General features: G+C 44.0%; 2 protein-coding genes across 5 annotated transcripts; one reads left to right on the forward strand and one right to left on the reverse strand.

Annotated features, from left to right (window-relative positions):
* Window positions 1-1,314: 1,314 nt before the first annotated feature.
* On the forward strand, window positions 1,315-4,625 carry LOC148339184 (palmitoyltransferase ZDHHC3). Of its 3 annotated transcripts, none has more exons than XM_088293541.1 (9): window positions 1,315-1,496; window positions 1,691-1,779; window positions 1,858-1,931; window positions 2,010-2,122; window positions 3,166-3,227; window positions 3,285-3,414; window positions 3,485-3,557; window positions 3,655-3,823; window positions 3,944-4,625. In XM_088293541.1, the coding sequence occupies exons 1-9, from the start codon at window positions 1,372-1,374 to the stop codon at window positions 4,078-4,080; spliced, it is 972 nt and encodes a 323-aa protein (XP_088149667.1). In that variant the 5' UTR covers window positions 1,315-1,371; the 3' UTR covers window positions 4,081-4,625. The 3 variants fall into 3 exon arrangements, with proteins under 3 accessions (XP_088149667.1, XP_088149665.1, XP_088149666.1); XM_088293540.1 differs by having other exon boundaries at window positions 1,339-1,496; window positions 3,655-3,820; window positions 3,989-4,625; XM_088293539.1 differs by having other exon boundaries at window positions 3,655-4,047.
* tbc1d19 (TBC1 domain family, member 19) lies at window positions 4,201-14,811 on the reverse strand. Of its 2 annotated transcripts, XM_088293538.1 has the most exons (21): window positions 14,616-14,811; window positions 14,448-14,520; window positions 14,307-14,352; window positions 13,051-13,129; window positions 12,883-12,957; window positions 12,145-12,208; window positions 11,695-11,741; window positions 11,524-11,634; window positions 11,359-11,431; window positions 10,546-10,584; window positions 10,375-10,487; window positions 8,841-8,915; window positions 8,712-8,774; window positions 8,551-8,635; window positions 8,442-8,486; window positions 7,826-7,858; window positions 7,645-7,754; window positions 7,486-7,577; window positions 6,530-6,645; window positions 6,389-6,459; window positions 4,201-4,914 (listed from the first exon to the last, which is right to left on the reverse strand). In XM_088293538.1, the coding sequence occupies exons 1-21, from the start codon at window positions 14,709-14,711 to the stop codon at window positions 4,846-4,848; spliced, it is 1,575 nt and encodes a 524-aa protein (XP_088149664.1). In that variant the 5' UTR covers window positions 14,712-14,811; the 3' UTR covers window positions 4,201-4,845. The 2 variants fall into 2 exon arrangements, with proteins under 2 accessions (XP_088149664.1, XP_088149663.1); XM_088293537.1 differs by having other exon boundaries at window positions 8,442-8,635; window positions 8,712-8,725.
* Window positions 14,812-14,822: the final 11 nt, after the last annotated feature.

Consider the following 14,822-nt stretch of genomic DNA (forward strand, 5'->3'; position numbering starts at 1 on the left):
GGGCCGAAAATGACAAGTGTAAAAACAGGTGTATCGTTTCCTACATGTACAGGGTATACACATATACATACATTTTTGTTACTTTGATTTGTATTTGACTTCTAGTTTATTTATTTTAAGTCCTCTTCGTTTCTTCCGCCACCCGGAAGTGTAACTTCACCTCACTGAGCTTGGTGGCCCACTGCTCCAATACGTCAGCCTATCCGCCATGTTGGATGGGACAATGCTGACCCATCTCACACAGGATTTGGCAAAACCGATGGTTTGTTTTTCATGCCTATGAAATTTTATTATGATTATAAATGTTTATCCCACATATTTTATTATTCTTTATCATCGAAACAGTGTTACTTTGATAGCTGTTAAACACGGAAACGTGTCAAAAACACACAAGCTTTGCTTTTTGTGCTTCACAACTTTATATTACATTTATAATCAGATTAGAAATTGGTCTTTTTTTATGCTTCCAAAATACACAGGAGCCATTCATTAGAAAAATGTCATTCAACCGTTACTCGGATAATACATATTTTTTCTCGTGTTGACAGTGTACAATAGCACCAATCCAACAGCTGTAATTAAAAAATTATTTTGCAGGATCATAATTTGTGAATACATCCACGTGTTAGGCATAAAAAAAAGTGTGAAAGTCTGTGATACGAGCAAAAAAACAAACAAAACAAAAACATAAAACGCAAAGCTCGGGCTTAGATTTATAGAAAAAGAACACTCCTCCAAAAGGACGGTGCCTGACTGGGCTGACTAGTTATAAATACAAAGTGCGCTAACGTCATCCATATGCAGCCGGAATTTATGTTTGCTTCCCTTCAAAAACTTTATTTAAAGCAGTACTGTCTACAATCTGCATTTGTACAGCGGGCATACCTATTTATCTAGACTAGACTCATAATAGTCAATACAATTGGAACACTCACTCAAGAAAAACAAATTTCACTACAAACGATTTGTGTTCTTTTTAGGACGCAATCGATGCAAACAAGTCTAGTTTGAGCACTCACAAATAGTTTACCGTAAACGTTTGATGACGGACAAAAAAAACACATCGAAAACATGACGTCTGTTAACACGACATTATTATTGTGTGTGTGTGTGTATATATATATATATATATATATATATATATATATGTATATATATATATATATATATATATATATATATATATATATATGTATATATATATATATATATATATATATATATATATATATATACACATATATATACATAATTTATTTATTTATTTTTTTATAATTGCATTTTTCTGGTCCTTCTTTTTTTGTCTCTTCGTGACTTCCTCGACGGACGTCACTTGGAAGTGGACCACGTAGGGGCGGAGCCTTTCCGAAGATGGCGTCGCTGCGCTGCCGGCGGGACCCGTGCGGCGTCGTCTGTCTGATGTTGACGTACTTCAGCGTCTTCTACGCGGACTACGTGGTGGTGCAGTACGTCCTCATCCCCGCGTACTCGAGCAGGTGAGTGACGCACTCCGTTCGGGGGCGGTAAAAGGGGGAAGGAGCCATTGACGTCACGGGTCCCGGTCATCTTGATGCTTTTGGCATTCCCGGATCAGATGAGTGACGTATTGTGAGTGACGTCACTACCAGTCGTGTGTACATTTGTACATGTGTTCTAAGCAGTGGCGTCGGTTGTGGTGCCTTTCCAACAGCGTTTGGTGCAGCCTGCACGGGTCCGCCTTCAACGTCATCCTGCTGCTCCTTCTCGCTTGCCACTCCAAGGCGGTCTTCTCGGACCCAGGTCGGTGACGTCACGACGCCCCGCCCCGCCCCAAGCACAACATCCAGCCCAGTCAGCGCTCGTCGTGTTTGTTCGCAGGTGTGGTGCCGCTTCCAGACACGGCTCTCGACTTCTCCGACCTGCGCTCGCAGTCGTCGCGGATGAGCGACCGGGTAAGGTTTCGGTGCTGACGTCATGTTTACCTTTTTTTTTTTTGTCCGTGCTGACGTGCGTGTGGTGCGACCGTGCAGGGCTGCGAGGGCTGGACGGTGTGCAGCCGCTGTGAAACGTACAGACCGCCGCGGGCGCATCACTGCCGGGTGTGCCAAAGATGTGTTCGCCGCATGGACCATCACTGTCCGTGGTGAGACGAGAAGCCATCAAGACACATTTGTTTGGCTTTCATTATTGTTGTAAAATGATTTATCAACCGGTTTGGAATAGCTTAAAATTTTTCATTCTGGTTTTTAATTTGATTATGACTTTTGCACTTTCAATTCATAGTTTTTATATATCTATTTTTTTTTACAGATGGGGGAGTATATACTGGAAGGTTTAGTTCAAGGGGGGAAATCCACTCCGGTTATCGATAGACAAAAATACAAAAACAACAATTTGTCCAGTGAAATTCTGAAAAACAATGAGACTTAACTCTTTTTCAGTAAAATAAGATTAAAAATTCAATGCTTACGGTTTTAAACATTCTACGCACAACATTTTTTTCCCAACAAAAATTGAAGTCGGCAGTTTCAGTTATTTATTTTTTTTCTTGTTCAGTGAGACAAATCCAGCGTCTGTCGAGCTTCAACAAGTGCATCGCAGTCAAGTTGAATGTTTAACTTGACTTGTCTCAGACACAAAATAGTTTTAGCCAAACCAAATACCGCAACAGACATTATTGACACAATCATTCAAGACTTTTTCCAACCCTTCAAACATTCCGACAGATAGTTGTAGTTCGTTTTGGTAAAAGCTTTTTTTGTTTGTTTAGGAAAATATTTTTGTCATTTTATTATTATTTTGCTACTTTTCGTTAACTAGAATAACTTGGCTTCTCACTTACTGACTAAAGTTTGTTAGATTTTTATGAAGGTGTCAGCGTGAACGCTTAAACGACTGCAAGTCGACGTGGTTAGAAAGTTAACTCCAACTGAAGTCGGTAAATTGTCATTTATGTGAATTCATTGTTCATTTGCTTTTTCTTTTCTTTTACACACCGTAAATGTAATCTATAATTGTAATACACAAATTGATTGTGTGTGTTAAAAAAAGAAAAAGGGGAAAATACCACATTCGATTGCAATCGCAATATTGAGCCAATCACGAGAAATTTTTCAAAATGATTTAGCCGCGAACCAAACTTCTGGACTTTCTCAACCTCATGCAAGCTTTTCCCTTCTTTTAAAGGATCAATAACTGCGTCGGAGAACTGAACCAGAAATATTTCATCCAGTTCCTCTTCTATACGGGTGAGCGCTCGCGCACGTCACCAGAGCTGCGCGTCACGTGACTCCATGTCTCGGCAGGCGTGGCCAGCGTGTACGCCGCCCTGCTGGTGGTGTCGGCCTGGGTGTGGCGCATCCGCAGCGAGAGGGACGGCGGCGGCGGCGAGGGCGAGGGCGAGGCGGAGGGCGCGCCCGGCAAGCACCTGATTGTGTGAGACTCGTTCCAAGTGGCAGAGACGCCGGCGGTGGCTGCGTTCCTGACGTGTGCTTGTGTTCTCCAGCGCGCATTACATCATCCTGCTGGTGGAGTCGGTGCTCTTCGGCGTCTTTGTCCTGGTCATCTTTTACGATCAGGTGCTTGGGCTGATGAAAATATAAGAGTGAATACAGATGTTATTTTTGCCCCCCCCCCCCCCCCCCCCTAAAAAAAAAACCTCCTTTTCCTCGGCAGCTGGCGTCCATCATCGCTGACGAGACGCCCATCGAGCAGATGAGGAACAGGCTGCTGATGATGAAGGATCGAGGCTCCTTGTCGTCGTCATCCTCGCAGCAGCCGCCGCCTCACCACGCCACGCGTAAGCCCAAGCTGGCGCTGCTGCGGGAGGTTTTCGGACGAGGTGAGATCATGTTAGCGAAGACCTGTTTTGAAAAACGATTCCCCCCAAAATATTGCCATGTATTATTTTTTTTCAACACTTCAGCACTTCTTAAGCACTGAGCTTATGTCTGCACGATAAAACAAACAAATTCTCGATGGGTGACGTCCGTCTCTCTCCTCCAATCAGGTTCCGTGTTGTGTTGGCTCCTCCCACTCCACTCCGGCGGCCCGTCGGTCGGCGGCGTCGCCTACTCGGCCCTGCCGGACTACGACGTCTGACCTTCGGGACTTCTCGCCCGACTCATTAGCTGCTCCCGACTCCCGAGGTTCTTGACCTCCTCGTTTACTGAGCTGTCGGATTGACGGCGTCTCGCACTGAAAAAAAAAGACCCTCTGAGATTCCTTTATTCTTTCATTTATTTATTTATTGATGCTTTTCTGGTCCAACGAGGTGTTACTGACTTGAACTGTGTTGCACGCCGCATTTTTCTTTTCTTGTTTTTTTTCTAAATGATGAAAAATGGTTTGTTTACTTGTTGTACCTGCGGCAAGGATCATGTTGGCCACACCCACTTTTTTTACACTGATGAGGCACATTTGACATTTTCTACATTTTTCTCAACTGAACGAGCCCGAAGACGCTTTTGTGCAATCTTGTTCCTGAACTTGTCGAGTGTTTTGTACATTGTTTTATTTATTCCTGCGACTTTGAAATATATTCAGTACGTGGAATGTATGACTTGTTTTATCGATTGACTTTTGGCCGCAAAGCAGTCACAAAAAATTGAGATGAAGTACGCTTAAATAAAGGAAATTGAAAATGACTTCAATAGTGACGGGATGAAATGTATATACTCAGTGATGTCAAATATGAGGTGCAAAATCCAACTGAATTGTGCTCGTTGAAATGTGACGCACAGAAGCAACATTGAAATCGTCGGTCAGCGGGCCTCCCTTTGAGAATCGCGACTCGACGACACAAGTCTCCCAATTTCAGCGGTGAAGGATTTCCTTGCTTGTCGCGAGCCGCGCCGCCATGCTCGGCTAGGCGGCAAACAGGAAGATCTGGACGAGCGGCATGACTTTGAGGGTTGAAAGATCGGCGAGGACCGCCTGCAGAGGACCAGATGAGCAAACGGCGACTCAATGTGCATCGTTGGGCCTCATTTGACAATTGGAGGACATTCGCAGAAGTTGCGGCGAAAATGATTCTGAAACATTTCAGATGAGCAACTTTTACCGATCAAATACAACTGACAAAATATTTTGGGCGTCTGATTTCATTGACATATCTTCTTTGTAACATTCAAAACACTTTTTGTTTTGACACAGACGTTCAACAGTACACAAAAGCGAGCAGCATGACTCTGCAGACAAGATTGATTGATTGATTTATTTTTTCAGCCAGAATGGATGATGTCACTCACACCAATTCCACTCGGTGGCATATATGAAAGAACCAAACTTTTGTTTTTATCATGAAGCTAAATTGATTCTTGACCTTGCAAAGTTGTTAAGAGTTCACAAAAAGTCACAAATTGGTATTGAGGAACAAGCGGTGGCTGCTGTTATTAGAACGCAATAAAAAAATAAAAAGATCATTGCAATATCATTCCACTGAGTTCAAGGTATCCAATCAGCAATTTTTTTTTCCCTTCAGGTGTCTTGAGTATCTTGAACATATTTGTGCAACACAGTTTGAAGACTATCTCGTCACTGTCCGGCGGAAAACTTGAACGTGCAAATTTATTTTCCACAAATTGATACTGATGGTCCGTGCCGACTTTGTATTTTTTCGGCAATTTCAGCCAATTTAAAGTGAAGAAAATAACTTCAATACACGGCCGCTCTTTAACGCAACTCTCGCTTGAGACGTGTTGCAGAAGTGTGTCAAAACGACTTCATTTTCCTCGCCCTGCGGAAGCTGTGTGGCGTAATCTAGTTCATGTCTGGGAGGGTTTTTTTTAGATTGAGTGAAACTATTAAGATTTGCGAGATTACGTTGGCTTGTTTGTTGAAAATGGATCCGTGTGATGCTTCATTTCTGCTTGTGCGTCACGGAGGTAACTAAGTTTCATATAAATGAACAGACGGCGTCATTGTTTTATTTCTTGCATCAATCGTGGCTTTAAAGCTTTCAGAAGGCGTTTTGTGCAGATAGAAGGCAGACGTTTGCTTCGGTGATCTTTTCAAAGGCTTTTTGCAAGGTGGATGCTTCACGTGATTGATGACTTTCAAGTACTCTGCGGCCGCTTCGTGTTTCTATCTTGTGATATATCTTCATCAATGCCAGCGTTATTAGGTAGTATTATGTTGACCTGAGTGTGCAATAGCAAGCTGCCATTTTTCTTTTTTACATCCTGTAAAGTTGTCATTTTGGAAATACGAGGATTCTTGCCGACAGCGACAATATGTTATGACAGGTACAATATAAAAAGTGTACTGTTGAAGGTTGTGCTTGATGGATCCAAATATGATTGTTTACTATTTGTCTTATTCAAAACAGTCAAAAAATATTAATTAAAAATAAAAAGAAAAAAAAGCGCCTATGTGCCAACCAAGAGATGTAGGAATGTATGGTGTGTACCTCAGCTGAAGCCAATGACGTCACTTCCATCAGGTTGTCGGCCCGAAAGGCGAAGATGGCGGCTGCCAGCACTGGAAGGCGTTCATAAAACAGAGTTGGCAGAAAAAAAAGCGGGCGACGAACGGCGTTTGAAAAGGTTACCTGCTACCAGCTCCAGAGAGTCGTAACCCAGGATGCGGTCCCAAAGGAAAAGCAGTTGGTCGGTGCACAGAAAACCCGAAAAAGCTCGGACCAGCCACTTAAAGGCGATGCGCAACCTGCCGAGAAAGAAAAAAAACAGGCTGGAGGCAAAGTCATGTTTTTGTAATGAGACAATCAGCCACAAGGTGGCAGCACAAGACCGGAGTACAGAAGCTCTTTGCCATGAAAAAAACATTTCTGTTGCGCTTTATTCATGAATTGGTTGATTTATTAACATCATATGAAATGTTTAAAAAATAAGCAATTGTATGCTTCCATTTTTTTCATGGCCAATTCATAAAATTATTAGAAATAAAATAACCGAATATTAGTGAAATACACAATTCTATATAATTTGGAAAAATATCTTAAATACACTTAAACTGTTTTAAAAATGCATCCACTGAATAAATCTTTAGTAGGAATTGAAAAATTATAGATACAAATTTAAAATGAGTTCTGTTTTTAATTTGACATAAAATGCAAAATTTGTCAAAGATTTTTTTTCAAGTTACTATTCAATGAAACAATTCAAAACAGTGAAAGAATGAGTGCGATATATTTTATTTTATTCCAATAAAACATTTGTGATATATTTCCAAATATATATATATATATATATATATATATATATATATTTCCAAATATATATATATATATAATATTTCAAAAGTATTAAAATGAAAATTTGTCATACGATACAAAACATGGCATGACATTTTTATCATTTTATTCATTGCTTAATTTAATTGAAGATATTAAAATAATTTAAAACAAAGCATGGCTTATTTTTTTCAATTATGATTCAGATTTTTTTTTAACCTCTTCTCATCCGTTTGCCATTTAAAAACCAAATCCCATCCCGGGTGGGTTTTGCGGCCAAGAGACCAATTCACCTCAAGTGACGAACAACTTACGGCTGAGCGCCGATCTGTCGAAGGTGGCAGAAGAGCTGCGGGAGGTGCGTTTGCAGGAGCCGCTCAAAAAGTAGACACAGAGACACGATACCCTGCGCGATGGAGAAACGTCACCAGAGAGAAGGCGGCACGGATGCGGGCGCGACGGCGCGTTCTTACCGAGCACGCCGAGGACACGGAGTGCAGTCGGAAGAAGTAGCGCGTGTACATCTCCCTGAAGACGCTGTACAGCTTGGACGGTTCATTGTACAGGAAGCACAGCGGCGCCACTGGAAGGTGCGGCGGCTTCGTTTTAGGGAGTTTCCATGGCGTAAAAGTGAGCGACGGCCGTTTGACTCACCGTACATTGAGAAGCCGTGGAACGGGATGACACCTGTTGCAAAATGCGGGGACACAACAGAACCCAAAAAAAAAAAAAGAAGTGGCACTTTTGTTAGCTGCCCACTTAAGAACATGGAAATGTGTTCAACTTTAGACTCGGACAGATGAATGATTTGGAAAATATCTGATTTAATATCCGGTCTTCCACTCAAATGAAGCGTGACTTCATATGAAAGATTTATTGACTTCAATTAGTTGTTCACTTTCCGACCACTTTGACTTGCGTTGGCGTTAACTTCAATCCGAAACTGAGCAGCAAATCATTAAAGTTCATGAAAACTAATTCGTTTTAGAAACGTAGTCGCTCAGGGCTCAGAAAACGAGCTTCAGAAAACAGGCAAGCCGTGATTGGTCGCGTCAGCTGAGCCCGGAGCAACTTGATGTCCTTTTTAGTCGACAAGTCGTTCATTGAATAGGAGAGCTCACGGCACAGTTCACATTCAAATCATGACGAAACAGAGGCTTTTTTTTTTTCCTGTGGGAGGGGGTCAAAATGGCGTATTGAAGGTTGCCGACCCATGCAGTCGATAAACGACAACAGAATTGAACCTTGAGAAAGGCAAAACGGGGCTCACCATTGGGAGGATAAAAAACGGCGTAGTCCTCGTCACCTTCTTTCCCTGCGAGACACACATTTTGGACAAAATGTGTGCCAAGGCGTGCCGCTTGGAGGCGTGCGCTCACCTTGGATGTAGGACTTGGGTGGCGTGGCGCTGTTGTACGTGAAGTGCTCCAAGACGGCGGCGTCCCGCGAGAAACACAGCAAGACCTTCAGACGGATTTGGAGTTTAGTTGACCTCTCGGCAGGTCGGGACGAGCAAGTGAAGTGACCGGATGGAAAATACCTGGTAGAGGAAGTCTTCGAAGACAAAGTAGTAGTCGTCGTTACTGGCGGTCAGCTTGACATCCTGCAGGCGGCAAGAAGACGCGGCACGTCACGTCACTCTGCCGACCAGGCGAGCAGGTTTGCTTACCTTGTAGATCAGATTGTCCACCAGCAGGTCATGTTGGAGGACTCCCGCCTTCAGCTGCTCGAAATGCATCGCGTCCTAAAAAGATTGAACAACAACCAAGACAAATTGGATACGCACGATATTTGTTTCTATCGTGTCCAGATAAGTTGAGAGTTGAAGAAGAGCAAGTCCTCGTGAGTGGAACTGATTTGTTGTAATCGGATTCATGTCCACGCTCGTTTGGTAACATTTTGTCACGTTGTCATAGCAAAAGTTTGAAAGTAGGTTGGCAGTTTGAAGAATATCTGCCTTTTCTTTCTTTCTTCTTTCTCTACTACTGACTCGCTCAATTTGACGCGACGAGAAGCCGCTACTCATTTTTGAAAACATAGAAAACGGCGGCTTCTATCCAGGTGCGGCTTGTAGATGTTTGGTTGTTTTTTTTTCCCCCAAAAAGCATTTCTGCGTCCGGAAATATGGCCAGTGGGCGTGCAGGCCATATAGCAGTGCTTTTCAAATAGTGTGCGGGGCCCTCTGGGGTGCGTGGTGCGCTGGTGAGGGGGGTGCGTGTGAACCTGGGGAACATGCTTCTTTTTTTTCTGCCGTACGACAATAAAGTGGAATTGCACATCCACTCCAGTAGTTGGCAGCGGTGCTCTCAGCGAGTATGTACTCTACACTGTGGGTTTGGTTTGCAACGATTCGTTATGGTGGTGGTGGGGGGGCGTGAATTGTTTTTTTTTCTTGCTAGTGGGGGCTTCACAGAAAATAATTGGGAAGCACTGGCCAATAGTGATCCGAATATTTCAAATTTCCCCATTGTGGGACTAATAAAGGACATGTTTGTCTTTAAATTTGCATCCAAGCTGAAGTCAAAGCTGCGCAATCTGTGGGGCAGGACGACGTCAAGCGAACGTTGCTTCCCCTTTGTCAAACGTTGCCGGGATGAGATGGATGGCGTTTCCGACAACGCTTCTCCGCTTGGACGTGCGGCGTGATGAACTGGCGATAAAACTGTCCCCACTGCGAGGTGATGGATCCGCCGTGCGGAAGTGCGCACAACAAAGCGAACCGCTGCCGTGGAAGTTGGAGAATGTCACTCATTTAAATAAATAGAGTGGGATCAAAATGTGAGACGTGTTCCAGACGCGCCCGCCGGCATCCATCTTGGAGTTTTATGTAAGATTTTGCCACACGCGAGTCTGGATGTTCTGTTTGGGTTGAGCGCACTTTGACGGCGTCGTCATGGTCCGGCCGCATAAACATCCAAAACGGCGCAGCTGGAGGATCGCGCTGCTCTTGATGTGGCGAGTTCAATCATACGTTTGTGGGGCCAAATGGCCAAAAAAGGAGCAGTTACACAATAAAAATAAAATCCTTTTGGGAATCACCACAGCTGCTTGAAGACAAACACAGATGGCGGCTGCGCGCGTGTGTGTGTGTGTGTGTGGGTGTGTGTGTGGGGGTGTGTGTGTGTGTGTGTGTGTGTGTGTGTGTGTGTGTGTGTGTGTGTGTGTGTGTGTGTGTGTGTGTGTCAAGCACGTGGCTTTCCAACCTGCGGCTGGTTGACAGAATTCAGGATGAGGGACCAGAGGTCCGCTCGCAGCCCAGTGGGGCAGCCCCGCCGGCTGTACTGCTGCGCCGCCGCGCTGTCCTGCTCGGCGAGCACTGCGGCGACACGAGACGATGAGAGGCGGGACCAGCCACCAAGATCTCGGACGCTTACCTTTCTTTCCGATGTCAATGTAGTCGTTTTCAAACAAGTCTACAAAGTAGCAGAAAGCGCTTGTTAGTATTCAGGCGGTTACAGAAATTGCGGAAAAATGACGACGCTCCTCAACTCATTTCAACATCGCTCCAGAGCGCCAACGTGCAACAAGACGGTGTCAAAGTCAAACTTTAATTGCTTTGACTTGAGCACAAAAACAACATTCTTTTTTTAGCAAATACAGGATTGGAGAGAAAGATTCGAAGAGACCGTGGTATTTGAAACATTTGATTGCATTTCTCAGAGCAGTTTCCTGGTTTTCAAATGACTTCACCAATAAGGCGCGGCGTATTAAAGGGGGTGCCGCAGGGCTCCGTATCGGGGCCCCTCTTATTTGCCATTCATTTCAACGACTTACGTGGAAATGCATCCAAAGAAAATTTGCCTTTCTATGCTGACAACACTGTTATTTATTTCTATAAAGGAAATCTTTTTCAAGATGTTGACACTGCAGAAAACTTTTAAAGCTGTCCGGCAAACATGAAGTCACTTCAAACTTATTTTTAAGTTTTGGAACATTAAATTGTTGCTTCTCATGATTCCCACAATCCATTCCTGCAGGAAACGAAAACGTGTCAGTACATCAATAATTTGGTGTCTTAATTGACGACTCACTTACTTTCAAATATCTTGTGATGCTGAAGTTAATTTTATTTTATTTTTTTTAATTCTCAAAACAAGTTGTGTTTTGCATTAAATATAAAGAAACGGGGATGTCCTTGTTAAATAAAGGTTTAAAAGAGGGGGGGGGGGTAAAGAGTGGGCCAGTGCCTGGATGGATGAACGCATTGTCGTCGATCCCCAGCTGCCCTGCGGCGAGGCTCAGTTCCACGAAAGCTCCTCTCTAGGAAAAAAAACAAACAAAAAAAAAACACAAGCCATGAAGCGCACAAATCAAAGACGCTGAAGTGAAGTGTGAACACCGATCGTCCCTACCAGCTGTGCGATGTCCTTGACATCGAGGGGCACCTGAATGAGGCCCCAGTGACCCCTGGCGCCCGCGTCCTCACCGCTGTCGTGGTTGGGGCTCCGCAGGGCAACCACCACCTGCAGGCAAGCCGTCCGATGAAGTCAACGAGCGAAAGCCGCACCGCGATGCGCACTCACCTCCAGGAAGTCTTTGGGGGCGTAGACGGGCCTGAAGCCACTCAAGTCTGCAAGCACAAACATTTTGGGGAACACAAACATTAGAATGCTATTCATTGTATTAAAAAAAAAAATAAAGTAAAAACACCGAGTGTAGATTTGTGCCAGCGTTTGGCCACCGTCAAGCACAACGGGCGGAACAGGAAGATGGCGGCACGCTGCGACCTGGCGTGCGCCGTCATCCTCGGGAGGCCCACGTCGCCACTTGGGCTGCAGGAGGTCGTTCGACGGGGTCTGGAGAGCTTCGACGTCGGCCGTGTTTATAGCCCCAAGTCCGAAATGTTATTATACGAGCTGTGCAGGGATCGGGCTCCAAGTGCAAGCTCATGGAAGACTTACCATATGTCAAAACGTTCCGTATCGGTAAAAACACAGTATGATGAGATTTGTTTTGGGTTTTTTTTGGAATACCTGGTTCGTCCGTGCCCATCTCGTTCCATTTGTTGCTTAGTTCCTGCTGCTGGGCCGCGGGCCTCTGCAGCACAAACACAACAAAGTCGCACAATGGTTACTCGCTACCTTGAGGAACAAGTCGATGAAGCCCGATAGATCAAGAAGATGATTTTTTTTAAGAGCCGACATTAGGTTTTGTGAAATGGACTATAAAAATAAAGTTCTGCATCGATTTATGGCCAAAATTCCAAGCTAAATTCATCAGTTGATACGTTTTCACAAGTTTTTATACTTGGAAATCGCTCTCTGAGGTAGAAGTTAAACATTTACTAACGGATAAAGAATTGTAAAATAATCAAATGTGCTGCCCGTATTTCTTATCTTACTTTTTGTAAGCATTCGGGGACCACAAAAGAAGTGTTTATTCACTATAAAAAAAAATTTAAATAATCATACCATCAAACAGTTAGCGGAATCTTTTCCTGTCAAATGTTGACATCAGCCTAAAAAAATTATGTTAGTCGGGGTCGCAACAAGGACCGCTGATTTTAACGTTCAGGTAGCAGACCAAGTGGACCGCTCATTTTTCAGAATCAGAACCACAAGGCCCTTTATTGTCATTGGAGGAGCTCGCCTCTCCAGTGCAATATGACAAATAATTTAATCAAATATATCAATTAAATTAATTAATTCAGCTAAATAGAAAATAATTTAAATAAATAAAAAACATTGTGTCCCGCATTGAGTGTATTTTACCATTCGGGCCAGAGGCACTCCCAGCTCTGTGCTCATGCCGTTCAGGCTTTTCACGACGCGCCTCTCCCAGCTGGCCTGTAACACACGCGCACGTGCACGCTCACGACAAACGTGAAGGGCAGACGCCACCGAGGTGGAAGCAGCAGTGATGCGAAGCGAGAGGCTGACCTGGGCCTTGCGCATGTAGGCCAAGGGCTCCTTAAGGTGTTCCGGGGGGGCCGCCGGAAGGCTCTGGGCCAGTCGCCCGCTGGAAATAAACACAAAGGAGTTTATTTCCGTCTCCTAAAAAAATTCATATCCGTAATCCTTTACTTTCCACACAGGTGGGTGGTCATGACTGACGACCTCATTGAAGCTCATCTAAACAGCCGTAAGAGCGTGCGAGGGCTGAGTGATGAGGAAGGGGTGAAGGTTGTGGGAAGGGGGGGCAGTTGAATGTTCTCATCTGGAAAAAAAGGACCACGCAGCCTCAGTCACTAAAATAGTATTTTGGGGGCGGGGGTTCATTTTTTTTTTTTTTAGGAAACTTTCCGTCCCCTCAAACTATCAACAAAGAGCAAATATTTCAAGGCCTTTTCTTAACACAAGGCAAAGCTTTTATCAGTTTGTTAATATTAATCGTCTGTAAATCCAAACAGTCAAAAGAATCTTTTTGTCCTTGCAATGTTACAGCGCACTTTTATACAATTTAAAAAAAAAAAGCAGTGGTTAAAAGCAACCTCTGAAAACATTTGTTCTGTGCATCAAACTGTATTTTTTTACCCTAATCTCAACATAAACAAATGATCCCCTGTTATTCATGCCGTCGTTACATCTTGGCGAGATTTACTTGACTTTGGAGTCAGCCAGTCCACCCCTAAGTGCCTCCAACTGGTGGCTCGGAAGGCCGATCACATCACCCCAATCTTGGCCTCACTTCATTGGCTCCCAGCACACTTTAGAGTTCGCTCTAAAATACTTCTGTTCGTCTTCAAATCTTTAAATGGCCTCGCCCCAGTGTACATCTGCGAGCTTCCCCACCCTACCTGCCTGCTGCCTCAGCTTTGTGGACCAAAAGCTACTGGAGGTAGCCTCAGAGGGGATCGCACCGTTTCTGCTGCCATTCCTTCCCAATGGAATGACCTCCAACTAAATGTTAAGCAAGCCCCGCCCCCTTTCTGTCCACGTTCAAAACTTGTTTGAAGACGCATTTTTATTCTTTAGCTTCCGGCTCGATTTTAGACTATCGCTGTTGTACTGGCATCTATAGTATATGTGTTTTAGTTTGTGTTCTAATGTCCAACTAATTTATTAGATTATACCGTGTGGAAAGCTTGCTCCAGCTGTTGTGAAATGCGCTATAGAAAGAAAGTTGTAATGGATTTCTTTTTTGCTGTTAGGTCCGAATCACTACATTGGAGGTCATTGTTGTTTTTTTTACCTACACGTGTAATTCTCGATGCACAGCATTCTGAAGCTTTCTTTCCCAACCTGTTAACAACAAAAAACACAACAACGTGAATGGAAAAAAACGAAACAAACAAAAAAAAAGTCATATTGTTTTTACTCTGCTAGAACTGTCGCACCTGATGATCTGAGGAAACTGCGCACGTCTTCCTTCAGCGAGTCCAGTTGGATCTCTGGTTGATGTAAACACTCCTGCAATCAGTTCGGAAAAAAAGATGCAGATTGTATGACGTTAGTTTTGGGTGGGATTTAAGCGGTTAGCCGGACGCTAATGCTGGCATACTTACTCGAGCTTCTCGCTCTATTTGAGCGTGCAAATGACTTCCCTTCAGGCGTCGGACAAGCTGAGCAATGGTCAGCGATAACTCGGCGTCTTCGTCCATGTTTCCTTGACGCAGTGGAAGACGCCGCGTCGCGTTGTAGAACGAAAAACGACTTGATTGGCAACAACAGCGCCAACCCGGAAGTGAAAGCTGCGGCTGCTACGGCAAGTC

This window comes from Idiotropiscis lumnitzeri, chromosome 4, assembly GCF_059441095.1.
Source record: "Idiotropiscis lumnitzeri isolate Australia: NSW breed Sydney's pygmy pipehorse chromosome 4, RoL_Ilum_1.0, whole genome shotgun sequence".
Taxonomy (NCBI): Eukaryota; Metazoa; Chordata; class Actinopteri; order Syngnathiformes; family Syngnathidae; genus Idiotropiscis; species Idiotropiscis lumnitzeri.